Source organism: Neoarius graeffei, chromosome 4 (genome assembly GCF_027579695.1).
Source record: "Neoarius graeffei isolate fNeoGra1 chromosome 4, fNeoGra1.pri, whole genome shotgun sequence".
Taxonomy (NCBI): Eukaryota; Metazoa; Chordata; class Actinopteri; order Siluriformes; family Ariidae; genus Neoarius; species Neoarius graeffei.
The window spans coordinates 65,155,946-65,183,679 of NC_083572.1; the positions used below are offsets into that span (position 1 = coordinate 65,155,946).

At 40.0% G+C, this 27,734-nt stretch overlaps 1 protein-coding gene across 1 annotated transcript; it reads left to right on the forward strand.

Moving 5' to 3' along the window:
• Positions 1 to 4,316: 4,316 nt before the first annotated feature.
• LOC132884444 (solute carrier family 41 member 1-like) lies at positions 4,317 to 27,674 on the forward strand. Its single transcript, XM_060918286.1, has 10 exons — positions 4,317 to 4,424; positions 10,138 to 10,245; positions 11,248 to 11,319; positions 11,417 to 11,561; positions 15,415 to 15,561; positions 17,747 to 17,891; positions 22,238 to 22,317; positions 25,030 to 25,164; positions 25,294 to 25,442; positions 27,349 to 27,674. Exons 1-10 carry the CDS (start codon positions 4,320 to 4,322, stop codon positions 27,496 to 27,498), a joined length of 1,236 nt encoding a protein of 411 aa, XP_060774269.1. The 5' UTR covers positions 4,317 to 4,319; the 3' UTR covers positions 27,499 to 27,674.
• The last annotated feature ends 60 nt before the right edge of the window (positions 27,675 to 27,734 follow it).

Sequence of the window (27,734 nt, forward strand, 5' to 3'; positions counted from 1 at the left end):
TTTAACTTTTCCAGCCTCTTATTGCCCCTGTCCCAACTTTTTTGAGATGTGTTGCTGTCATGAAATTTCAAATGAGCCAATATTTGGCATGAAATTTCAAAATGTCTCACTTTCAACATTTGATATGTTGCCTATGTTCTATTGTGAAATACAATATCAGTTTTTGAGATTTGTAAATTATTGCATTCCGTTTTTATTTACAATTTGTACTTTATCCCAACTTTTTTGGAATTGGGGTTGTACTTTGTAGAAGGTGTACATTTCTGTATTGTAAATCCTTTTTTTGATTGATTTTAGGAAATATTCTAATAATTTGAGATACTGGATTTCTGCTTTTTGAGCTATAAGCCATGATCATCAAAATTTACAACAAAAAGGCTTGAAATGTTTCACTTTACATGGAATGAATATAGAATATATGAAATATAATATGAATGTAAGCTTCCCAGTCCCTGAGGCAGCGAAGCAACCCTAAACCATAACATTTCCACCACTATGCTTCACAGTTGGTATGAGGTTCTTCTCCTGAAAAGCCCTCTTTGGTCTGCGCCACACGTGCTATTACTGTGGTCAAACAACTCCTACCTTTTGATTCATCTGTCCAGAGCACATTATTCTAAAAGCCTTTGGTCTTTGCTTATATGTTCATTGGGAAACTGTAGGCTTGTTTTACCGTTCCTAGCATATCTCCCATGCAGGTCAAATTTGTCCAATTTCTTTCTGATTGTAGATGCATACATTTTCACACCAACAGCTGCAAGAGTTAACTGCAGACCCACTGATGAAGTTTTGGAGTTCCTGGAGACTTCTTTTAGCATCAAACTGTCTGCTCTTGGGCTGAATTTGTTGGAGCGGCCGGTCCTGGACAAATTGGCAGTTGTTTTAAATCTACACCACTTTGTAGATGAGTTTCCTTACAGTGGAATGACTTATTTCTAATAACGTGGAGATCTTTTGAAATCCCTTGCCAGATTCATAGACATCCACAACCTTTTTCTGAGGTCCTTAGCTCTTTAGATCTTGGCATGACACCACACACATTAATAGCAAAGAGAACACCAGACCCTAGGTTTCAGGTTTAAATAAGCGGGTTCCACCTGTACTTGCACTGGCAGGAGCTTCTAATTTAATGGCACCTAATCTGAAACACCTGCTTCTAATTTTATGAACGTGAAAGTGTGATAAATGTAAAGGTGTACATACTTTTTCTTATTTTTGCTTTTTTAAATTTAAACTATTAAAGAGTTCTTTTGTGACATCAACACCGAGCCTGACTACGTTCCTCCAGTCGCTGTCAACATTTCACCTAGTGCTAGAATTCCTGAACTATCTGTTTATGCTGTGGGTGGTAAAAGAGAGCAACTGGACTTGCTTGAAGATTCTTGAAGACGTTTCACCTCTCATCCGAAGAAGCCTTTCGGATGAGAGGTGAAACATCTTTAAGAATCTTCAAGCAAGTCCAGTTGCTCTCTTTTACCACCCACAGTTTACTATGACCTGGATGACTGAGAATCTTTACAGACATATCTGTTTATGCTGTCATGGAATTTCTTACCAAGATAAAGAGGACTGCTTGTGGACTGGACAAACTACCTTATTGGCTCTTTTAAGGACTATGCTTATGATCTTGCTCCTGTCATCGCTGATGTGTTTAATTGCTCACTGAGGCAGCACAAGGTGCCTTCCTTGTGGAAGCATGCTGATATCAAGCCCTTACCAAAGGAGTCCCCACTGACTACTTGTTGCCAGCTTAGGCCTATTTCTATTACTGCTATTATTATGCGCCTTTTTGAGCGATTAGTTTATAAGCAGGAACTAGCTAGTCGATGTAATAATTATGTTGACTGATCAATTTGCTTATCACCAGGGCCATAATTCCAGCATGGCTTTAATTAAGTGTCAACACTTCTGGCTGAAGTGGCTGGATGGTGATGTAGATTTCATGAGAGTTTTTTCTTTTGGCTTTAGCAAAGCCTTCGACTCTGTGTCGCATAGTATCCTTTGCGCAAAATTCATCTCATCTCATTATCTCTAGCCGCTTTATCCTTCTACAGGGTCGCAGGCAAGCTGGAGCCTATCCCAGCTGACTACGGGTGAAAGGCAGGGTACACCCTGGACAAGTCGCCAGGTCATCGCAGGGCTGACACATAGACACAGACAACCATTCATACTCACATTCACACCTACGGTCAATTTAGAGTCACCAGTTAACCTAACCTGCATGTCTTTGGACTGTGGGGGAAACCGGAGCACCCGGAGGAAACCCACGCGGACACGGGGAGAACATGCAAACTCCGCACAGAAAGGCCCTCGCCAGCCCCGGGGCTCGAACCCAGGACCTTCTTGCTGTGAGGCGACAGCGCTAACCACTACACCACCGTGCCGCCTTTGCGCAAAACTAGTTCAAGTTAATATTAATCCATATATCATTAACTGGGGCGGTACGGTGGTGTAGTGGTTAGCGCTGTCATCTCACAGCAAAAGGGTCCGGGTTTGATCCCCGTGGCCGGCGAGGGCCTTTCTATGCGGAGTTTGCATGTTCTCCCCGTGTCTGCGGGGGTTTCCTCCGGGTGCTCCGGTTTCCCCCACAGTCCAAAGACATGCAGGTTAGGTTAACTGGTGACTCTAAATTGACCATAGGTGTGAGTGTGAATGGTTGTCTGTGTCTATGTGTTGGCCCTGTGATGACCTGGCGACTTGTCCAGAGTGTACCCCGCCTTTCACCCGTAGTCAGCTGGGATAGGCTCCAGTTTGCCTGCGACCCTGTAGAACAGGATAAAGCAGCTAGAGATAATGAGATGAGATATAATTAACTGGCTTATTAGCTTTCTGTATAACAGGAAGCAAAGGGTAGTAGTTGATGGCATTCAAATGAGGTATTTATCCATCAATAGAGGTGTTCCACAGGGAACTGTCCTCGGGCCCATTCTATTTTCCATCATGATTAATAATGTTAAGGCCGTCAACCCTAGGAATCTGTTAGTTAAATATTCAGATGATATAACTCTTAGTGTGCCCATTTCTGCCAGCAAAAGCTCTGTTGATGATTCTGAATTAGAAGTGCATTCTTTCATAAGGTGGGCCGATGAAAACAAAATGAAGATCAGTCTCAAGAAAACATGGGAACTCCTACTTAAGGGGAAGAGTACTAAATCCTCCCCTGACCCACTGACGATCATTAAACATAAAGATAAACAACTGTTGGGGGTAACGTTTGAGGAGAATCCTCCAAATTGGGACACTCATTTTGAAAATCTCAGCAAAGCTAGTAGTCATCTATATCTTTAGAGTCTGTAAATATTATACATTTCCTATTAGCAGCTTAGATTTACTTTTTCAAAGTTTAATATTATCCATTTTTACATATGCTATAGAGGTCTGGGGCAATGCCTTCTATAGTAAGTATTTTAAGTAGAATAGATAAATTATTTGCTAGGGCTCATAAATTTGGGTACTGCTCCAAGAAATACCTCATTTATGGATATTTTGAACAACAGAGATCGGAAGTTGTGGAATAGGATTACAACCACTGACACTGCCCTTAATGAATTATTACCGCCAAAAAGGACTAGACAGCTCAGGGACAGAGCGCACCAGTACATACTTCCTAGAGTATGAACTGACCGATTTAAATCGGTTTTTATAAATAGGTGTCTTTTTAAATAGATATAATAGTTAATATTTTATACATTTATTAGTAGTTTATAATTATGCTTTTTTTTTAGATGTTATAATTTTTTTCCTTATCTTTTGTAAATTTGGCACGTGTTGCCTTTTATTTATTTTGTATTTAAATAAAGACTAAAACAAAGACTAAAACAAAATGGCAATTTTGTGTCATTTGTTGGCGTATATTACCTTTATCTGTAGGCATTGTATCAAAGAGAGTGAAATGTTTGCTTGTTTAAATGTTGAGGAAAGTCTACAGTTTCCATGGGATGTACTTTTTTTTTTTTTCACATGACTGTAAATCATGCCAAAAAGATTATTGACCAATAAGTGTGGGAATGGACAGGACATTTGTAAACTCTTCCCAGTTCATCACAAGGCTGCTGTCTATTTCACATGGATACTGTGCTCAGGGTATTTTATTGACCAAAACTCATAAATGGATTATAGGATTCTGACATTATGGAATAAGATATTCGTGAAAGCTAAAGAAAAGCTGAGCAAGTCTGTAAGCTATATGATCAAGCTCTGGACATGGTTCTAAACTTTTAGAAGAATATCGTCCATTTATCTGAATACTACAACGACCTGAATTTCAGACACCGCTGGTTTGAAGGCTTTGAGGTCTTTTTAATATTAAGATTGGTCTAATGACAGCAGAGTCTTCTTCAGTCATTTTTCAGCAAGTGCTGGTTCCTTTCTGGCTTGCTGGACTAGGAACGGTCACTGCTGGAATGGTGCTGGATGAAATACAGGTTAGTGCTGACATTGGATATATGTGTTTGGTTTATATTGTTTCATTTATATCTTGTTTTAACATGCCATGAAATGCATATTTATGGCAAAGACACATAAATGCTCAGTTTAGCAGCGTGGACACCACACGAATGCATATCAGTGTGGTTCAACAGCATTAGATGTCATGATCACCCTGACATACAGTATGACCCAGTCTACTGTGGACCAGCAGCCAAACACCATGAAATTAATGCATAACTTTGATGACAGCTTTTTGTATGTTTAGCTTGCAAAATGTAGGCCCATTGTCCATCCCTGATAAGTTCAAGTATCTAATTAACAGTTTCCATTCATAACAATTTGCCTCTGCTTAAAGGAGAACTGAAGTCATTTTTAAACTTGATTTTATTTCTTAATTAGCATGTTATTCAATTACGTTTTTTATTTTAGTAACCTTTATCATGACTCGTATTGGCAACTAATTGCAATTAAGTATTATACTTATCGGTCTATTCGTTTTTTAGCCATGTTGAATTTAGTTCGTTTGGTCCACGGCAGGCGTCGCTTATCCGCGCGATCTTCACGAGGCTTATGCAAGACTTCGAAACGTGAAGTGTCAGCCAGACCACAACTAGGTGCAAAACATGTACTCGGCATCTTGTGTCACATTTATTCCACCAAATGAACTGTTTTCCAAATGAAATATTGCATGAAAATGAGTTTAAATGATTACTGCCTACTTTTTTCAAACTTTCCTGATTGCTATCAAAACAAACAAAACTTCCGGCTTGATTACATCAGCATTCGAAAGAGCATCGTTTGACACCGTTAGCAGATGTTGGTCACTTTGATTTCCGCTGTACATTTTACTTCCGTCCTACGATGTCTCGCACAGGTCTCAGCAAATCTTGTTTACAGCCATTGCTTTGACATATGCATAGCATATTTCAAACATTCATAACTTGCTATAGCAGTGACAAAATAGCTATCAAAAATGCATTCCTATATTTAATAAAATGAGATAAAGACTTTTGATAATTAAAAAAATTGCCTTCAGTTCTCCTTTAAAGAACGATAGCATATAACTGATAATACATAATCATGCTCTGCTGAAAGGTATAGCTAGTCTGACCAGCTACCAAAACACATACCAAAATGGTCAAGATTGTATACCATCATTTCTAGCGGTCAACCACTACCAAATGCTATTTTTATTAAAGTAACACAACAGTCCGCCAATTAGGAAATCTTAGGCATTTATTGATCAATTTAGTCAACTAATAAGGAAGCTGGAAAATGACTTAACTGCTAGGAAAGATACTGATTTGACCAGCTTGGCCTGTGTTTTGGCTACTGGTTTTTCAGCAGGATGGGCTTATAGGTCATGGTCCAATGTGGCATTGAAATGACTTAATGTTTTTCATATAATCAATGTTGTATGTTTTTGTCTAGCCATATAAAGCATGCTACGATGGTCATTTCCAAACTCTAGGAATCTAGGCAAAATTTTGTGTGAATTACCTAGCTAATTTCATCTATAATTTACAGTAGATATAACTGTTACCTGTTTTATGAACTTTCTACTCATGTATTTTAAGTTATATTTATAGAACAGCTTGACTACATGACATAAGCAGTTTGCTAACTTAACTAGCTATCTCTAGAATTGTTGATCCGCATGTTTTGTTATAACCAAACTCTAAATTTTGAACAGTTGTTTGTTTGTTTTTTTTCCACATTATGGACAATATTCCATCCATCCATTATCTGTAGCCGCTTATCCTGTGCAGGGTCGCAGGCAAGCTGGAGCCTATCCCAGCTGATTATGGGCGAGAGGTGGGGTACACCCTGGACAAGTTGCCAGATCATTGCAGGGCTGACACAGAGACAAACAACCATTCACACTCACATTCACACCTACGGTCAATTTAGAGACACCAATTAGCCTAACCTGCATGTCTTTGGTCTGTGAGGGAAACCGGAGCACCCGGAGGAAATCCATGCAGACACAGAGAGGACATGCAAACTCCGCACAGAAAGGCCCCCGTTGGCCACTAGGCTCAAACCCAGAATCTTCTTGCTGTGAGCTGACAGTGCTAACCACTACACCACTGTGCTACCATGGCCAATACTGTTTACAAAAAAAAAAGATGGATAGATACAAAAGAGATGGAGAGATGTATAGAGGAGGAGTTTCACCTATTAGAGCATCACTAAGAGTTAGAAGTATCTCATCTCATCTCATTATCTCTAGCCGCTTTATCCTTCTACAGGGTCGCAGGCAAGCTGGAGCCTATCCCAGCTGACTACGGGCGAAAGGCAGGGTACACCCTGGACAAGTCGCCAGGTCATCACAGGGCTGACACATAGACACAGACAACCATTCACACTCACATTCACACCTACGGGCAATTTAGAGTCGAGTTAGAAGCATATTAAAAGTAATTATAAATGAGAAAAATCTCTCACACAGTGTAAGAGTGTGATGTGTTATATGGTAGTGCAGTGTGGTGTAAACATTGTAAATATAAGCAACAGACTTGAGTGGAATTAATGTGGTAGGGCAGTGCAAACATTGTAAACAGTGATAAATTGAATAATGTTATACAGTATTGTGTAGATAGTGACTGAGGAAAATTTAAAGAAAAAATAATAGAAGTAAAGTAAGTATGGATATGAAAAGTGGATGGGGGTGTAATGTTCAACTGTTGTCCAAAGAGCTTATCCTAAGACTGGCTCAGAGGAAAACACTGTCCCTGCACAGTGATGAGCTGCTGCTACAAACAACTTCCTGTACCATTCCTTTCAGAGCATTTTTTTAAGGATTTTCCACTAGGAGACCAACTGGTCTGGGCAATACAATCACAGGCCCCAGAGTCCATGCGGCTGCACCGCTGCGGCATATTCTGTGATGCAAAATGGTTCACCAATCACCATACAGACAAACACACTACAGTGACTACACAGCTATCAAGAGCAATTACCAAGCACAAATGTTATGTCAAAGACACTCAAAGTTACACAGTAATGACATCGGATTCTGACATCAGCCATCTCAGTAACCAAATTTTAGTTTTGTTTTTCTTAACCAACATGATCTTGTGTGTATATCTTATAGCATAGATCTTCGTTTTCCTTGTTAAATGTATACTTACATGGTACTTGGTTAATTAATTGCAACTGATTGAACCAAATGATAAGACATAACTTGGTTTAAAATTTGGTCTGCCAGTGAAGCTGGTTTGGTATTGACTAGGAGACCAAATCTGGCCACTGGGAGACCATTTGGTCTCCCAGTAACTATGTTAAAAAATGCTCTGATTCCTTTCTACAGCAGAGCTGAATGAGTCTTCTACTCAAGGGGGTCTGCTGCTTAACCAGTAGTTCATGGAGGGGATGCTGTTTTTTGTCCAGAATGGTTGTGACTTTGAGTGTCCTCTTTTCCACCACGACCTTAAAACCGTCCATGCAGCATCCCAAGGCCAAGCCAGCCTTCTTGATCAGTCTGAGCTTTTTTGCATCTCCAGCTCGGATGCCACCTCCCCAGCATATTGCTACGATGAAGACTGCACTGGCTACCAGAGACTGGTAGAACATCTTGCTGCAAACACTAAAGGACTTGAACTTCCTCAGAAAGAGTCTGTTTATCCCTTTCCTGTAGATGGGAACACATGAAAGCTAGTTCTCAAGTTGACAGTATAGCACTTGGTAGTTGTACTTTTTTATATCAATTACTGTATGTTGATTACAGGCCTCAGAATTATAGATGAATCTTAGAAATGTAGATATTCTCAGTGTTTTTAAAGAATGCAAATATTTTTGTAGATATTAGCACTCACCGACATTTGATTAATACAGATTTGGTGCAAATGAGTTCAAATATTTGCTGACATAAAAATGAAAAGTGTCACTAGTCTGAATAGCTACTAGGAGTACTATGTGCGTGCTGGAGTGAAGATGGTGAAAGAATGCCTTACCCAGGTACATCAGTGTTTTAATAAGTGTCTTATTACATAACGCTTCCTGCCTATAATAGGAGCACTTAAGACACATCAACTGCTGCTGTGTTCACATTGAATTTTTGAGATACATGATTTCTCTCTAATGATAAGTAACTGTTTTGATTATAGAGAAATCCCTTATTACAGCATCATGTCTACAGAGGAGGAGAGAAGCCTGCCAGTTATTGGCCCATATATTTTCAGACCTCATGACTCAGTCACACATTTGCTGACTCACTGGCTCTCCTTTGGTTGTCCTCTGATTTTAAGGGACAGAGGGCAACCACTTTCTCTATTTATCAAATGAAGTCTATCAAATGCAGCCATGGGAAGTACTGATTATATGGTACAGGATACACAATGAGAATTAAGATAATAATGTATGTGCATGGAGGTAAACATCTGTCTGGAGTAGAAAGAAGAGGAGAGGGAAGGACAAGAAGACATTAATTTAATTTCAAAAGAGAGGAGGTGCAGAGGCTTTTAATAGATTGAGCAGAAAAAATGAAGAAGAAAGAACCATATCAGGCTGGAACTAGCCTGTCTCTCTCCCATTCATGAGAGAGAGAGAGAGAGAGAGAGAGTGAGTGAGTCACTTGCCTCTGGAGGACCACACCAACCAGCGTTCTTGTACTTGCGGCACTTTAGGACTCATGACTGCCCCAGACATCATACATCACTAATCAGAGGATACCCACTCTGCAGATACAAGGACCTTCATTACATACACTGTACTTGAGGAGCAGCCTGATTTAAAAATCTGCAGGATTGTGAGCTGCCTGCACCTGGTATCTGTGTGGGAGAGATGATGAGGGGGGACCTACTGCTGCAGAATGTGACCGCTGAGCAACGGAGAACACACTCATCAGAGAAAAAGCTGGCTGCCTTCTGGGTCTCTCTCTCCCAGCGCACCAGAATGCTCTTTAGGCTCCGACAACGCAGTGGCTTCCACAGGAGTCCATCTGTAGCAGTGCTGCTAAGGAGTGAAGTGTAAGAGTGTGTGTGTGTGTGTGAGAGGGAAAGAGATACATTTTAAGTTTAGACCTGTATATTTGTATGCACAGAGATGACCCCTCCAGATCAAGACCAAATTTGCCCTTCAAATACAATGACATTGAATCAGGAAGTGATGGAAAATGGCTGAGCAGCAGGACGGGGGGAGAGAATAAAGAACAGGGAATCAACAAGTGTATCTCATCTTCAGCTTCTGGATTGCTTTCTTTTGAAAATGTATTTGTTTTGGGATCTTTAAAGTTCTTTCTGATCATTGAAAATATGCCACCAGCAAAAGACAATGTTTCTTTTTCCCCTTTATGGCACCACAGTCCTCCATGTTTCATCCTTCTAGAATTTTCTCATAAACTCAGAGTGAATTGGAGGACACAGTGCTGTGCACTATATACTCTGTGACAGCTCCGGGGCAAGCTGTATGTCTGAATTTATGATCGTTTTTGTGCATCTGGAGCTGGAGTGGACATTTGTAGGACAGAAACTACGAGGATTCACCTGTAAGCTGATACATTTCAGCCAGTGGCTACCTTCCAGTGAGTTCCATACATATCGCTGCTCATGTACTGCTGCCATACCTTCTGGCAAACCTCAGTCTGGTGGCTGGAATGATCATAAATATAGTGTGTGCGTGCATGTGTATAGAAGTGCATGATTAAACTGCAGGTTAAATCATTTTATTCCTTTTTTTGCATTGATTCTTGGTCTGTGTGTGTTTCAGCACTGGGAAATGCTTAAAGAAATCTCTGAAGTGTTTATCTTGGTTCCTGCACTAGTGGGCTTAAAGGGAAATTTGGAGATGACTTTAGCATCCAGACTATCTACAGCAGTGAGCACAGACACCTACACAGCACAAGAAATATGTAATTGGTTTAATAAACAAACAAGCAAATACACTGCAAAGTGAACTTAGCAAGTGAAAGTATCTTGAATGCAGTCCAATATATCTTGTATTTCCTATTATAAGATGACTAAACCAAATATGATTTGTTAAACCAGTCATTTGTAGTAATTTCAAGCTTGAAATGATAAGCCAGTAAAACAGGACTATTTTTCTAATTTTAAGCATTTATTTCTAGAAAGAAGCAAAATTTATCTGCCAATCAAAAAAAAAGAAAATCAAACCTTGAAATTTGTGTCTAAAAGCCTGAATAATAATATCTCATCTCATTATCTCTAGCCGCTTTATCCTGTTCTACAGGGTCGCAGGCAAGCTGGAGCCTATCCCAGCTGACTACGGGCGAAAGGCGGGGTACACCCTGGACAAGTCGCCAGGTCATCACAGGGCTGACACATAGACACAGACAACCATTCACATTCACACCTACGGTCAATTTAGAGTCACCAGTTAACCTAACCTGCATGCCTTTGGACTGTGGGGGAAACCGGAGCACCCGGAGGAAACGGGAAGAAAATGCAAACTCCACACAGAAAGGCCCTCGCCGGCCACGGGGCTCGAACCTGGACCTTCTTGCTGTGAGGTGACGGCGCTAACCACTACACCACTGTGCCGCCCTGAATAATAATAATATATTTGCATTATAATATTCTCATGATAAATGAAATCCTATGAAAATCAAATAAATATCCATACTGCATTCAAGAGATTTTTACTTGCTAAGATATATATAATTTTTTTTTTAAAAACAAGCAAAAATGGTATAATTATTTCTGTTTGAGATATTTCATGTTCTGAAGTCAGTTTATAACCCAAGCTGGAATTCAACACAAATGCACATAACATATATTTCATATTTGATGGTATATGAGAAAAGATACAAAAATTAACTTATGAGTTAACTCTTATTTCCTGTTTATCTCCTTCATCCAGGCCAACACCGGCCAGCTAGACAATCCCAAGCAGCAGACATTGACGGTGTACACCAATCTAGCTTTAGTCCAGGTCTTTCTAACTGGACACTCACACACATAAACACATGTTCATTTTCTGACCTCATCTGTAACTGACAACCCATCCCTCCACCCATTCTCTCTCTCAGGTGCAGGCCACAGTGGTGGGTTTTTTGGCTGTGCTGGCTGCAATAAGCTTCGGGGGCTTGATTAAGGGTAGTGTGGATCTTCATCAGGCTGTTGTACTGTCTGCTAGCAGTGTGACTACAGCTTTCATCTCTGCTCTCACTTTAGGTCAGCTCATAGTGTCTTTTAATCTTCTTTCATGGACTAAGAGATGGGTAGCTACAGAGCAGTGGCAAACTGTTACTATTGGAGCTGGGACTTGAGCTCAGTCAAAACTTAGCCAGACACACCAAAAAAGCAACAGGGCAAAGGATTTTGTAAAGGATTAGTGGCAGGGTGCCAGGTCGCTCCATTTTGTGTAGTTGTCAATGCTTGAAAGTTTGTGAACCCTTTAGAATTTTCTATATTTCTGCATAGATATATAACCTAAAACATCATCAGATTTTCACACAAGTCCTAAAAATAGATAAAGAGAACCCAGTTAAACAAATGAAACAAAAATGTTATACTTGGTCATTTATTTATTGAGGAAAATGATCCAATATAACATACACTACCGTTCAAAAGTTTGGGGTCACTTTGAAATTTCCTTATTTTTGAAAGAAAAGCACTGTTCTTTTCAATGAAGATCACTTTAAACTAATCAGAAATACACTATACATTGCTAATGTGGTAAATGACTATTCTAGCTGCAAGTGTCTGGTTTTTGGTGCAATATCTACATAGGTGTATAGAGGCCCATTTCCAGCAACTATCACTCCAGTGTTCTAATGGTACAATGTGTTTGCTCATTGCCTCAGAAGGCTAATGGATGATTAGAAAACCCTTGTACAATCATGTTAGCACAGCTGAAAACAGTTGAGCTCTTTAGAGAAGCTATAAAACTGACCTTCCTTTGAGCAGATTGAGTTTCTGGAGCGGGCGGCACGGTGGTGTAGTGGTTAGCGCTGTCGCCTCACAGCAAGAAGGTCCTGGGTTCGAGCCCCGGGGCCGGCGAGGGCCTTTCTGTGTGGAGTTTGCATGTTCTCCCCATGTCCGCGTGGGTTTCCTCCGGGTGCTCCGGTTTCCCCCACAGTCCAAAGACATGCAGGTTAGGTTAACTGGTGACTCTAAATTGACCGTAGGTGTGAATGTGAGTGTGAATGGTTGTCTGTGTCTATGTGTCAGCCCTGTGATGACCTGGCGACTTGTCCAGGGTGTACCCCGCCTTTCGCCCGTAGTCAGCTGGGATAGGCTCCTGCGACCCTGTAGAAGGATAAAGCGGCTAGAGATAATGAGATGAGATGAGTTTCTGGAGCATCACATTTGTGGGGTTGATTAAATGCTCAAAATGGCCAGAAAAATGTCTTGACTATATTTTCTAATCATTTTACAACTTATGGTGGTAAATAAAAGTGTGACTTTTCATGGAAAACACAAAATTGTCTGGGTGACCCCAAACTTTTGAACGGTAGTGTATCTGTGAGTGGCAAAAGTATGTGAACCTTTGCTTTCAGTATCTGGTGTGACCCCCTTGTGCAGTAATAACTGCAACTAAATGTTTCCGGTAACTGTTGATCAGTCCTGCACACCGGCTTGGAGGAATTTTAGTCCATTCCTCCGTACAGAACAGCTTCAACTCTGGGATGTTGGTGGGTTTCCTCACATGAACTGCTCACTTCAGGTCCTTCCACAACGTTTCGATTGGATTAAGGTCAGGACTTTGACTTGGCCATTTCAAAACATTAACTTTATTCTTCTTTAACCATTCTTTGGTAGAATTACTTGTGTGCTTAGGGTCATTGTCTTGCTGCATGACCCACCTTCTCTTGAGATTCAGTTCATGGACAGATGTCCTGACATTTTCCTTTAGAATTTGCTGTTATAATTCAGAATTCATTGTTCCATCAATGATGGCAAGCCATCCTGACCCAGATGCAGCAAAACAGGCCCAAACCATGATACTACCACCACCATGTTCCATGGATGGGATATAGTTCTTGTGCTAGAATGCAGTGTTTTCCTTTCTCCAAACATAACACTTCTCATTTAAACCAAAAAGTTCTATTTTGGTCTCATCCATCCACAAAACATTTTTCCAATAGCCTTCTGGCTTGCCCACGTGATCTTTAGTAAACTGCAGATGAGCAGCAATGTACTTTTTGGAGAGCAGTGGCTTTCTATTTGCAACCCTGCCAAGCACACCATTGTTCAGTGTTCTCCTGATGGTGGACTCGTGAAAATTAGCCAATGTGAGAGAGGCCTTCGTTTGCTTAGAAGTTACCCTGGGGTCCTTTGTGACCTCGCCGACTATTACACGCCTTGCTCTTGAAGTGATCTTTTGTTGGTCGACCACTCCTGGGGAGGGTAACAATGGTCTTGAACTTCCTCCATTTGTAAACAATATATCTGACTGTGGATTGGTGGAGTCCAAACTCTTCAGAGATGGTTTTGTAAACTTTTCCAGTCTGATGAGCATCAACAACGCTTTTTCTGAGGTCCTCAGAAATCTCCTTTGTTTGTGCCATGATACACTTCCACAAACATGTGTTGTGAAGATCAGACTTTGATAGATCCCTGTTCTTTAAATAAAACAGGGTGCCCACTCACACCTGAATGTCATCTCATTGATTGAAAACACCTGACTCTAATTTCACCTTTGTTAAAACAAAGTGTGGTGAAGCAGCTTTTAGCTACTATGCAGTACATCTATGGAACCAACTGCCAGAGGACATTAAAAATGCTCCTGCTGTTGGCAGCTTCAAATCTAGGTTAAAGACCAAGCTGTTTTCAGATGCTTTCTGTTAAATAATTAATATTTTTACATTTTTTATAATCTTTACTTTCTCTGCATGTTTTAAATTTACTTTAATTTTATTCTATTTTATTCCGCTGGTTTCTTTTTCTTTTTCTCCTTTTTTCTTTTTGGCATTTTATTATTTTATTTCTACTGTTGTTTAATTCTTATTATTTTCTTTTAATTCTTTTAATTAATTGTTTTAGATTAAAAATAAAATTATTTTATGTAATTTTATTTCTCTATTGTTTACTGTTTTTGTTTTTGCTTCTGTAAAGCACATTGAACTGCCATTGTGTATGAAATGTGCTATATAAATAAACTTGCCTTGCCTTGCCTTCAAATTAACTGCTAATCCTAGAGGTTCACATACTTTTGCCACTCACAGATACATAACATTGGATCATTTTCCTCAATAAATAAATGGCCAAGTATAATATTTTTGTCTCATTTGTTTAACTGGGTTCTCTTTATCTACTTTTAGGACTTGTGTGAAAATCTGATGATGTTTTAGGTCATATTTATGCAGAAATATAGAAAATTCTAAAGGGTTCACAAACTTTCAAGCACCACTGTAACTAAGTAAATTACACAGGGAAATGAGTGAAAAATACTGTGGTGAGTGTGTGTGGAAGAAGAGTCTGGAGACAGAAATCTTAGTTCCTCGGTTGTTAGCCTGTGCTGATGGCGCTGACTCGTGGTTAGACTCGTGGTTAAGCTCGTGTTGGCCTTTGAAAAAGGGTGATCAATTTTTGGCCCCTCCCACTATAAATCAAAATTTGATTGGTTAATTCATCTGTCACTTTTTACATAAACATACACTGCCATGGCCTTCTGTCCTGGCAATGAAGTCCTAACTAATGAGTGAGCCAGCTCTAAACTCTTCTCAGACTAGAGACAACAACAAAAAAAATTTCATTGGATAACTCAATTTTTTCAGGACAGTAACCCTTTCATTTCTGAAACAAATTTGATAGAAAATAAGGCCAAATTACAAGAGAATAATTATAATGAAATTATGAAAGAATGAAAGAAATTAAATATAACATTTGAAATGCTTATATGTTTGGGCTTTCTCTGAAGGCCTCGAAGGCCCTGACGGTTCTCCTCTGGTACAGAGAGTGCTGTTTTTACAGTCAGCTTTTAGTGACTCTTAAGTCATCTCATATTTCATATGTCTCATATGAAAATATCATGTCATACTTTATATAGAACATAGATTCAGTTACTTTTCTATGTGTATAGGGCTGCTGGTGGCGGGGGTGATCACTGGATCTCGAAAGATGGGCATTAACCCTGATAATGTAGCGACCCCCATAGCTGCCAGCCTCGGTGACCTCATCACCCTCTCACTGCTCGCAGGGATCGGCAGCTTCTTCTTCCAGTTTAGAGGTATCTGCTTAGTCACCTGTTGTCCTCCAGGGCCATCACTTGAGTTTGACTGCTAGATCAAAGTGAGCATTTATCCTTGTTTCAGCTACAATGTGACACAAGATCAGTGACTCATCCATGGAGTAAAATTATCAACCTCCTGATACCGGCGAGTGGCCTAGTGGTTAGCGTGTCTGCCTCTCGATTGGGAGATCACGAGTTCTACTCATGGTTGGGTCATACCAAAGACCATTATAAAAATGGTGCCTACTGTCATCTGGCAAGGCACTCTGCAATACAGATGCAAGTAGGGAGTCAAACTCTCGCGGTTACCAGAGGACTAGCCCCCCACTGTAACCCTAGCTATGTAATATAGGCGAGAGGCCAAGGGCTTCGAAACGGAGATTGGTGCCGCCAAACGCGCCATGCATGGTGCAGGAAGGACTTTGACTTTGACTGATCTAAGAATGTTCTAGGCCTACCTGCCAGACAATCAGACAGCCAGTGTAAAGAACTGTCTTGCTTTGATAGTAAAGCTCTGTAGCAATGAAAAGAAAACCAGGCTTTTTACAAATTAATTTAGCTTAAAAAATGGTTATTCCATCAGTCAATCAGTTTATGATTTCATCTGATAGCCTAGCCATGTTCCATAACTGCCAGGACTGATAAAGCCATTAGTGATAGCTGTGGTTTTATTGTCTTGCTAATATATATTAATGCAGGCTTGGCTCCTGACTTTGACTCCAGATTTGTGTTTGCCCTTTAACTGGGCATCTGAGCTTGGTGCAACATTGATTTCCATAATAAAACCAACCATGTCCATTCAGCTGGCTGCAAAAATAGAAATCACTGACTGATGCATCTCATCTCATTATCTCAAGCCGCTTTATCCTACTACAGGGTCACAGGCAAGCTGGAGCCTATCCCAGCTGACTACGGGCGAAAGGCGGGGTACACCCTGGACAAGTCGCCAGGTCATCACAGGGCTGACACACAGACAACCATTCACACTCACATTCACACCTACGGTCAATTTAGAGTCACCAGTTAACCTAACCTGCATGTCTTTGGACTGTGGGGGAAACCGGAGCACCCGGAGGAAACCCACGCGGACAACATGCAAACTCCACACAGAAAGGCCCTCGCCGGCCCCGGGGCTCGAACCCAGGACCTTCTTGCTGTGAGGCGACAGCTCTAATCACTACACCACCGTGCCGCCCTGACTGATGCATGTTTAAAAAAATATTAGTGGCTGCTCCACTGTCAGGAATGGGAATGTATGGAGGTGACTCTTACTGACATGTGGTGACAGATTTGATATTATCCATTAGTGCCACACTTGGGTGACTTGTCTTTCCAAAGAGATTCAGAAGGTTAATGCTTTAAAATGAATTAACCCCTTATGAACTCCCTGAATCATTCACATGCTCACACTTAACTTTCTTGGTGTCTTAACTATATATTTTTTTCTGTTAGTTTGTGATAGTTACCAAATAATTAGTAGTAGTGAATAATTGAACAATATGGTACGACTTTTTAAAGAATTAACATGACAAACCTCGGAGTGTTTTACTAAGTAATGCAGTGTTACTGTTAATTTACCACTAGAGGACAGCAGAGGATGACAATATTATTACAGGTTAGCTGGTATGAGCCATTCCTTTGCAACACACTAACACTGAAGGTTTACAGGGTTTTGGAAACTTTCACGACTGTGTTTATGTCACAGGGAGATAGGACATGGTTATACAGCTCACAACACATTATGTTTAGAATTATAAGGCATATAGGTTGAGCTGTTTGCAACAAGGCTCTGGGTTCGAGCCCAGTGGTCGACAGGGGCCTTACTGTGTGGAGTTTGCATGTTCTTCTGTCTGTGTAGGTTTCCTCCGGATGCTCCAGTTTCCCCCATAGTCCAAAGACATGCAGTTAGGTTAACTGGCTACTCTAAATTGTCCATAGGTGTGAATGTGTGTGTGAATGGTTGTTTCCCCAAGCCCAGAAATGGGAGGGTTGTGGCAGGAAGGGCATCCGATGTAAAACTATGCTCCAATTAATATGACATGTGGGTCAGTAGGGTCCACATGGACCCCAACCTGGCAACAGTGCTGGACGAGGGAGAAGAACATGATAATGAAGATGATGACAGGTTGAGCTGTTTGTTAACTGTCTTTGTAACTGACAATTTCCTGTTCCCCTCTTGCAGAGATGTGGGATTTACTTCTACTTGTATGCATTGTGTTCCTCTTGCTCATCCCTCTCTGGGTGATCATTGCTCGCCGCAGTCCACCAATCAGAGAGGTGCTGAAGTCAGGCTGGCAACCTGTTATCATTGCTATGCTAATCAGCAGGTAACAATTCAAGAAGAATGATTTCTATTTCCCAACAAAATGGATAATTTTTCAGTTGTATACAAATAAATTTAGGCACAAATCTTTCAAAAGTGAAATTACAGAGAACATTGACATGCAGGAATTTCTGCCTGGTTTGAAAACAAATGTTAGCATCCTCCCAGGACTTTGTGTAAATTTACATATAAGGAAACTCGGTAATATAAATGTGTGTGTGTGTGTGTGTGTGTGTGTGTGTGTGTGTGTGTGTGTACACACTCTCTGAGCACTTTATTAGGAACATTTTTCTAAAACAGATTTTTGAGGTGCACTTTCATGCTGTGAATCTCCTGTTCTGCCACATCCCAAAGAGTTCTACTGGAGTCAGGTCTGGTGACTGGGAAGGTCACTGAAGAACATTGAACTCATTGTCATGTTCATGAAACCAGATTGAAATGACTTTTGCTTTGTGACAGTGCATTATCATGCTGGAAGCATCCATTAGAAGAGTTGTGGTCATGAAGGGATGCACATAGTCAGCAACAAGGCTCAAATAGGCTGTGCATTTAAGCTATCATTGATTGGTATTAAAGGGTCCAAAGTGTGCCAAGAAAGCATGCCCCACACCATTACAATACCCCCACCAGCCTGGATACAAGGCAGTTTGGGTCCATGGAGTCATGCTGCTGGTTCTGAATTCTGACTCCTCCATCTGTGTCCCTCAGCAGAAATAGAAATTAGTCAGACCAGGCTATGTTTTTCCAGTCTTCAGCTGTACAGTTTTGGTGAGTCTGTGCCCACTGCAGCCTCAGCTTTCTGTTCTTGGCTGACAGAAATGGAACTCGACATGGTCTTCTGCTGTTGTAGTCCATCTGCCTCAAGATTTAATATGTAGTGCATTCTGAGATACCTTTCTGCTCAGCACAATTGTATATCTGAGATATTGAAGCTTTTCTGTCAGCCTGAATCAATCTGACCATTCTCTGTTGACCTCTCATCAACAAGGCGTTTCCATCCACAGAACTGCCGCTCACTTTGTTTTTTTCTTTATTGCACCATTCTGAGTAAATTCTAGAGACTATTGGACCTGAAAATCCCATGAGAATCAGCAGTTATAGAAATACTCAAAACAGCCGATTTGGCACCAATGACTGTGCCACCGTTAAAATCACAGTATGCATTTCACTGCTGCCACATGATTGGCTGATTTTAGATAACTGCATGAATGAATTGGTGTAGAGGTGTTCCTAATAAAGTGTTCAGTGAGTGATGTGATTCTCTCTCTCTCTCTCTCTCTCTCTCTCTCTCTCTCTCTCTCTATATATATATATATATATATATATATATATATATATGTATATGTGTGTGTGTGTGTGTGTGTGTATATATGTATGTATATATATGTGTGTGTGTGTGTGTGTGTGTGTGTGTGTGATGTGAAAAAATGAAAAAATAAGTACATTTCATGGAAATTGTAGACTTTTCTCAAAATATTTGAACAAGTGAATATTTCACTCTCTTTGATACAATGCCTCCAGATAAAGGTGATATACGCCAACAAATGGCACATAAAATTGACATTTTCTCTTCATTTTCATAATTTTAATAAAAGAAAATCAGTCAAAAAAAGTAAGTACACCTTTACACTGTAAAAAAAATCCCGTTGTTTTTACGGAAAAAAACTGGCAGCTGGAGTCACCAGAAAAAATCCGTAAAATATACAGCAAAACAGTAATTGCTTTTACAGCACAGCATGTACATTTTACAGTTTAAAGTAGCAAATATAACAGAAGTCCAGTGTTTTATATGCTGGATTTAACTGTAAAATGTACAAGCTGTACCGTAAAAGCAATTACCGTTTTGCTGTATATTTTACGGATTTTTTCTGGTGACTCCAGCTGCCAGTTTTTTTCCGTAAGAACAACGGGATTTTTGTATGCTGGTTTCAATGATCTACTAGACAGATATTTTTTTGGGGGGGCTTTTTTCACCTTTATTGAATAGGACAGTGTAGAGACAGGAAATGAGCTAGAGAGAGACTGGGAAATGACCTTGGGTCAGAATCGAACCCGGGTCCCCAGATTCACAGTATGGCGCCTTAGTCGACTGAGCCACGACAGTGGCCGTTTTTGTATTTTTTTTAACAGGGCAATTATGTAATTTTAACTATCACATTCTGTTTTAGTATTACAGTTTGTCTGTGTTTAAACTACAACAATTTGTAAATTCTACAAAAAAATATGATCAATTCAACATATTCTTACTGTTAAATTAACAGTGGTATTTGGTGAGGAGTTTTACAGTATATTGATGTAAATTACACACTGCTTCATTGTTTTTGTATTTACAGTTTTTTTATGTCATGATTTTACATAAATTCCCTGTTAATTCTACGGACATTTTTTACAGTGTACATTTATCACACTTTCAAGTTCATAAAATTAGAATCATTACATTACATTACATTAATGGCATTTAGCAGATGCTCTTATCCAGAGCGACGTTTAATAAACCCAGAGCAGCCTGGAGAGCAGTTAGGGGTTCGGTGCCTTACTTAAAGGCACTTCAGCCATGTGTTTCAGGTGTTTCAGATTAGGAGCTCCACCTGCCGGTGGAGGTGTTTCAGGTGGAACTAGTCTTATTTAAACCCGACATCAAGGGTCCGTTGTTCTCTTTGCTATTAAAGTGTGTGGTGTCATCATGCCAAGATCTAAAGAGCTCTCTAAAGGCCTCAGAAAAAAAAAGGTTGTGGATGTCTATGAATCTGGCAAGGGATGTCAAAAGATCTCCAAGTTATTAGAAATAAATCATTCCACTATAAGGAAAATCATTTACAAGTGGTGTGGTTTTCAAACAACTGCCAGTTTGTTCAGGACTGGCCATCCCAGCAAATTCAGCCTAAGAGCAGACCATTTGATGCTAAAAGAAGTCTCCAAAAATCCCAACATTTCATCACTGAATCTGCAGGTAACTCTTGCAACTGTTGGTGTGAAAGTGCCTACATCTACAATCAGAAAGAGATTGGACAAATTTGACCTGCATGGAAGGAGTGCCAGGAAAAAGCTTTTGCTGTCCAAAAGGAATGTTAAAGCAAGACTGTAGCTTGCCAATGAACATGTAGGCAAAGACCAGGCCTTTTGGAATAACATGGTCTGGACAGACAAATCAAAGGTAGAGTTGTTTGGCCACAGTAAGAGTACACATGTGGAGCAAACTAAAGATGGCTTTTCAGGAGAAGAACCTCATACCAACTGTGAAGTATGGTGGTGGAAATGCTATGGTTTGGGGTTGCTTTGCTGCCTCAGGGACTGGGAAGCTTGCATTCATTGATTCAACTATGAACTCTGAATCATATCAAAGAGTGCTTGAAGATAATGTGAGGCCATCTGTTAAAAAAAAAAAATGAAGTTGAACCAGAGGTGGACCTTTCAACAAGATAATGATCTTAAGCACACGAGCAAATCCACCAAGGAACAGCTCAAAAAGAAGAAATGGAGAGTTATGGAATGGCCTCGTCAAAGCCCAGATTTGAACTCCACTGAAATGTCATAGGGAGATTTGAAAAGGGCAGTGCATGCAAGAAAACCCTCAAACATCTTGCAACTGAAGGAATTTTGATGGAAGAGTGGTCAAAAATTGCAACAAGCCAATGTCCGAGACTGGTGGACAATTATGCAAAATGCCTACAAGAAGTTATTTCTGTTAAAGGGGCAATACTAGTTCCTGAAGCCAAGGGTGTACTTACTTTCTCCACAGAAGAATATTACATCTATTGATATTTTTGTTGAATAAATGACTGAAAGAACGAATTTTCCTTGCTGTTTATTCGAGTACATCACCTTTATCTGTCAGCACTGTATCACAGGGGTGAAATATTTGCTTGGTTAAATATGTTAAGAAAAGTCTACATTTTCCAAGGGATGTTGTATAGTTGTTTTCTATTAATGCCATTAATTAAAGAAATGTTAAATATCGAAAATTGGAGCTTGAAGTGTGTAAGAGACGTCTAGCTGACAGTTACCAAGGCACTCAAAAAATGAAACATAGCTGTTTCATGACAAACAATTTCCTTTTCACTTACACAATTCAAACCTATTTCACATTTTCTGTAATTTATCTCTAGATTTTTTCTTTTCAAGTGCTGTTATGCTGCTAAATAAAATTTTTATTTGTGTAGACATAGGTCAAAATTACTTCCACATCTGCCTCTGAGAAACTCCTTTTCTTTCTCCATTTTCTATAAAGGAGGCCCAATGAAGCTGTTGATTATCCATAAGTCATGAGCACATTGTTAAACTGTGCAAATCTGAGATGACTCAGAAACCAGGCTGTCTGGGTAAACTTGTGGTTCTGTGGTGTGTTCACAGTGCAGGAGGATTGATCCTGGATAAGACTGTAAGTGACCCTCAGTTTGAAGGCATGGCTGTGTTCACACCCATCATTAATGGTAGGTGCACCAGCTCTGGGCTACTTTTCCTGTAAGCACTGTAGTGTAAACATAATTTTGTAAAAAAAAAAAGAAAAGAAAACGAGTAAAATGTCCAAGCAGAGCCTGGTCAATGTAAAAGGAGATAACTGATTAAAGATGCATGCTGACACCTGAAATCTATTATTTCATCGATAACTATTAACAATAATGAGATTAAATTCCAGGTGATGCTTTATCTTTCTTTTAATTTAACTCTCAGGTGCAAAATGAAAGTCGTCAAACATTATTTGTTTGCATGATCCAGTTTACAGTGTGTATACAGAGGCATAGATTCTGGGAATTTTCACAAGTTTGGGATTATTAGGTTGTTTCCTTTCAGTTATTATGTCAGGTTGGAAATCATGCCCTGTGTCCGAAATCACTCCCTACTCACTATATAGTGAGGACGCCATTTTGTAGTGCTGTCCGAATGTATCGTGAGAATTATTACACTCTATATAGTGCACTCAAAGTATCCCAGAATGCATTGTGAAACGGAGTGTACAACTGATGGTCACTAACCAAGCAATATATCCCATCATGCATTGCGGTTGCGCTGAAAGAAATCAAATCAAAAGCCTCAAATTTGATTTAATAAAAGGAAGCAGCAAAGAAGAAAGTATTCAGCCTTGATTTAAAAGAACTGAAAGATGCAGCAGACACAAAGTACTTTGTATTGATTAATGTGGGAAATACGCGCAGTATGATATGTATTTATCACAAAAACACATGCATGTATTTATTATTTTGAAAACCCACCAGCCGACTCATCTGGCACGTTTTAATTGTGCAACAGTAATGACGTAAATTACGTTGCGGTGGAGTAGTGTCCCAAAGTGTTTTTTTTTTTTTCATTTTACCAATGAGCTCACTATATAGTCCTCTATATAGTGATTCCCTATATAGGGAGTAGTGAACAAGTGAGTGATTTTGGACACAGGGATGGTAATTATCAAGTGATGGTTCAGTGATTTTTCTATCTATTTCAGTCTTCACAAGCCTACAGAACCAATAGCTGTAGCACATCTCCATTGCTCCATAAACACTAAACCCTGCAAACTATGATCATACATTCTTTTCTTGTTTACTTCCATAGTTACTAATTTGCGATTACTCTCACTCTAACAGCTTTAAATATATTGCCATAATACTTTGTATTCTGCATATAGCCATGCCATCCAACAGTCTGGACCTCAACCTATTTTTATTTTAAACTTTTTTTTTAATTGATCCACTCGGCTTGTGGGATATTAAAAAATATATATACAGGACACTTTTTCGATGGAATAAAAACATGTATTCTGTTCCTTTCTAGCGGGTTCCATTCATTTGGTTTTAATAGCATGCAATATTGTTAGCATATCGCTTATCCTACATGTATTACATCACTCTACCCAATGGAGAATGAGCGTTGAATATGGTTTACGATATTGCATGGTTGTCAAGACAACATGATGTCACACGTCGGAAACGTAAAACTTCTGTGCTAGCAAGTGACTGTGACAATTTGTAAACAAACATGGCTGCCAGGTTTGCTTCATTCAATATGGGAGATTTTGAGAGAATTTTGAAAGAGAAAGACACGAACACTTGAAAGGAATGTGTATGTGTCATAATAATAATAAATTATAGCTTTTTTTCCATGGTTTATCAGATATATTCCATTCAGCTAGCATGATACTGAACTCGTCTTTGACTTGTTCAATATCCTGCTAGCTGAATGGAATACATCTGATAGACCACTCAAAGCCAGCCAATATTATTTAAATATTTTTGCTTGCCAAGATACTTATTGTAATACACTGTGCCCACATCCTTCTCCCATTTTTCACCATGTAAATTTCTTTCCACCACTTCCTCTTATTCACTGATCTAGCTCATTGCGTTGATTCTCTATCCTCTGTCTTGTTTTCTAGCTCTCATTTTCCATTTCTTTAATTTTTCATCTCTCTTTCTCGATTGCACACACACTATTTCTCCCTTTCTTTCCCTTTTGATTTGATCAACTCAGTGTTAATATTATTGTCCATTGTCTCTGAGGCAGGTATACCAACACTGATATACCAAGATTATAAAATGCCAGGAGAAACAGTTGTACACAATCGTGTTAAAAAAAAAAAGTTAGCTCGGTTGTTCTTTCTATGCTTTAATTATCCACTTTAAGTAAGCTTTATTTCCTAGCCTGCAGCCTTCAAGATCATCTTCAGAAATGTACACAATGCAGCACTTTAAAATGCTTGTACTTCCACATGCTTTTAAATATTGAAGCTATGCGAATGACAAATTTTGTCACTCTTTTTTGGAATGGGGTACATGCAATTTTAAAAAACCTAGGATTAGCTTGGAGTTCACACACAAACCCACCGTCACATGGCTAATGCAGGTAATGGTTGTAATTTGCTTAAAGCTTGCATAGTTTGTAATTTTACTGCTGTAACACATCTTTGCCAACTCAGGGCTTGTTAATTAGCAGATTAGTTGGATCAGATATATTGGACCAGGAAATACAAAATATGTCTTGGAACCAGAGGGATCTAGTTTCAGGTCAGAAAACAGAACAACTACTTTTCTTTACAATTTTATTCAACCTTAAAGAGTTAAAATCTTTGAAATGGGATAATGTTCAGGATTTATCTGAACAGGATTTAGAGTTTGTCTGGCAGTAGATAATCATTGCTCCCTCTGTTATAGGTGTAGGTGGGAACCTGGTGGGCATTCAGGCCAGCCGCATCGCCACCTACCTGCACTGCATCAGTGTTCCTGGAATCACATCCCAACACATTAAAACGTGCTGCCCTCATCCTGGCATGACTTTCTGCTCCTCAGGTCAGAGGCCAGTCAAACGCAGAGTGTTTGACAACCTCTAGGCTTATTTACAAGTTATCAATCACAAGCCAAAGTCAGGAAATGGGATTATTAAAGATGCTAATTGTGTATCTCTGTGTCTGTGTTCAGCAGTGAACTCCAGATCTGCTAGAGTTCTTTTGCTGCTGGTGGTTCCTGGTCACCTGCTCTTCCTTTATACAGTCCAGTTGCTCCAGGGTGGACACACTGCCATGACATATGCTTTTGTCTGCTGCTACTTGTGTGCTGCATTACTGCAGGTCTGGGGCCACTGGAGCACAAACATACACACTTTAAAAAAAAAAACACACATTCAACTGAGGGCGGCACGGTGGTGTAGTGGTTAGCGCTGTCGCCTCACAGCAAGAAGGTCCTGGGTTCGAGCCCCGGGGCTGGCGAGGGCCTTTCTGTGCGGAGTTTGCATGTTCTCCCCGTGTCCGCGTGGGTTTTCTCCGGGTGCTCCGGTTTCCCCCACAGTCCAAAGACATGCAGGTTAGGTTAACTGGTGACTCTAAATTGGCCGTAGGTGTGAATGTGAGTATGAATGGTTGTCTGTGTCTATGTGTCAGCCCTGTGATGACCTGGCGACTTGTCCAGGGTGTACCCTGCCTTTCGCCCGTAGTCAGCTGGGATGGGCTCCGGCTTGCCTGCGACCCTGTAGAAGGATAAAGCGGCTAGAGATAATGAGATGAGATGAGACGAGACATTCAACTGAGGCTACCCTTTGAAGAACGTTGCAGTGGTTGATGAGTTATTTGCTCATCGTTAAAAGAACAGTCTGTTGAAATTTTTTCTTCTCCATGATGGTATCTGAAGTTTGCTTCTTTAGTTCACATCAACGAGACTAAACTTGAGGCATCTATAGGTCTCGTGCCCCTGCTGGCTGCAGTATAATGTTTAGCTCTGTCCATCCCCATGTGTTTCTGTTACAAAACAGCCTATTTTTCCATGTCACATTTCTCATTGAAACTGTCTTTCCATCTAAAGTGTCTACTTTGAGCAGTTAAGTTTTTCCTATGCTGATATCGGCACATTTTATTTTCCCCCAGAAATTAATTTTTAAAATGTTATTCTACTGTATCATAATAAAGCGTGGATACAATTGGGAATGAAGTGATTGACAGCCTTGGCAATGCACTGGAGTTTGGTATTGGGAGAAGGGGGCAGGACTATCAAATGAGTAGGTGTACCTGATTTCAACTCTTGTCTGTCTCACAGAGGAATTCTGGCTTCATTTCTATAGAACTGTAGGGCATGGAGCCACACCTACCTTTTTTTTCCCTTTTTTACAGTCATTGCTTTACACTCAAGCTAATGTTGCTAACTAGCTTATATGCATGCTTTAAGCTGTCTCAAAATATTAAAAATTAGCCTTTCCTTGTGGTTTCTGTCACTGTGCATCACTGTTAGCTATAAAAAAATTTTTTTGAGAAAAGTGTCTTTTGGCTGACTGTCATTAGAAGACAAGAAGTTCAAATTCTGATGATGCCAAAGCCATACAAGTTCAGGAGTCAAGAGGGCAAATCTGGCCATGCTCTCGGGGTGGGCAGGATCTAATACTTTCTCCATTGTCAATAACAGTGACTGGTGCCTGTGAGCTCATGAATGCAGAACAGTGGGGACTTTCCTCCGAGTTTATGCTGCCTTGTGACTTGACATAAGCAGCAGTTCGAAAAGATACAAAGGTTGGGTTCGCTTATCTCAGATGATGCATGTGTTTGCCCCACTTTCCCCATTTGGTAGATGTCTTGATAGTGTTAGCTAGTGGGTGGGAATTGGCAAGACCAAATTGGGGGAAATTAAAAAAAAAAATTGACAACAGGACATTGCTTGGCTGAAAACTGTAGCAGCGTCTTCAAGCTGTAATTACAGTCTATCTCAGGACAGTTTATCACTTTGGATGAACATCAGACCTGGGTACAAGCATGGCTTTCAGTCAGATTTTCAAATGTTGATGGGAGAATTGAATGTGCCCAACGATTCTGAAGAAAGTGTCGTTCACTGTTTGATTTGTATATGTAGTACCTACTATCCCTAGTATAGTATACTATACCAAGAGTAATAAAGCTGTTATTACTAAGGCTGGCTCACACCCAGCTCCAAATCTGACTCATATGCAAACTTGAGCCTCACAGCTCTCTTCTGTTTCATTTCCTTTCACTACAGGTACTAATACTGCTGTATGTGGCAGACGTGTTGGTGTGGCTGATCTGGCGACATGGTCTGGATCCTGATAATTACTCCATCCCCTACCTGACTGCACTGGGGGATCTGCTGGGCACCAGCCTCCTCGCCCTCACTTTCAGAGTAACCTGAGATCAGATCTGGTTCTGTTCTGATTACGACATGTAATATACACAAGTTAAACAGAAATAAGAAAAAAAAGTTTCATACTTTTTCATTTTATTTTGGTGAAACATCATGACAGATGTATTAGACCAATTAGACTTTCCCTGTTCATAGACCACTTGAATTCTTTATGTAGAATTCCATGTCCACAGTTCAATAATTTTTTTTTCATAGTTGATTGCTTTAGTGGAAATTTGTAGGTG

Bases quoted from the DNA above. Each gene is read 5' to 3' on its own strand.
- LOC132884444 (XM_060918286.1), top strand. From the start codon at position 4,320: ATGACAGCAGAGTCTTCTTCAGTCATTTTTCAGCAAGTGCTGGTTCCT. The intron at 15,562-17,746 runs GTATCTGCTTAG...CCCCTCTTGCAG, and splicing joins CTTCTTCTTCCAGTTTAGAG to AGATGTGGGATTTACTTCTA. The intron at 17,892-22,237 runs GTAACAATTCAA...GTGTGTTCACAG, and splicing joins ATTGCTATGCTAATCAGCAG to TGCAGGAGGATTGATCCTGG.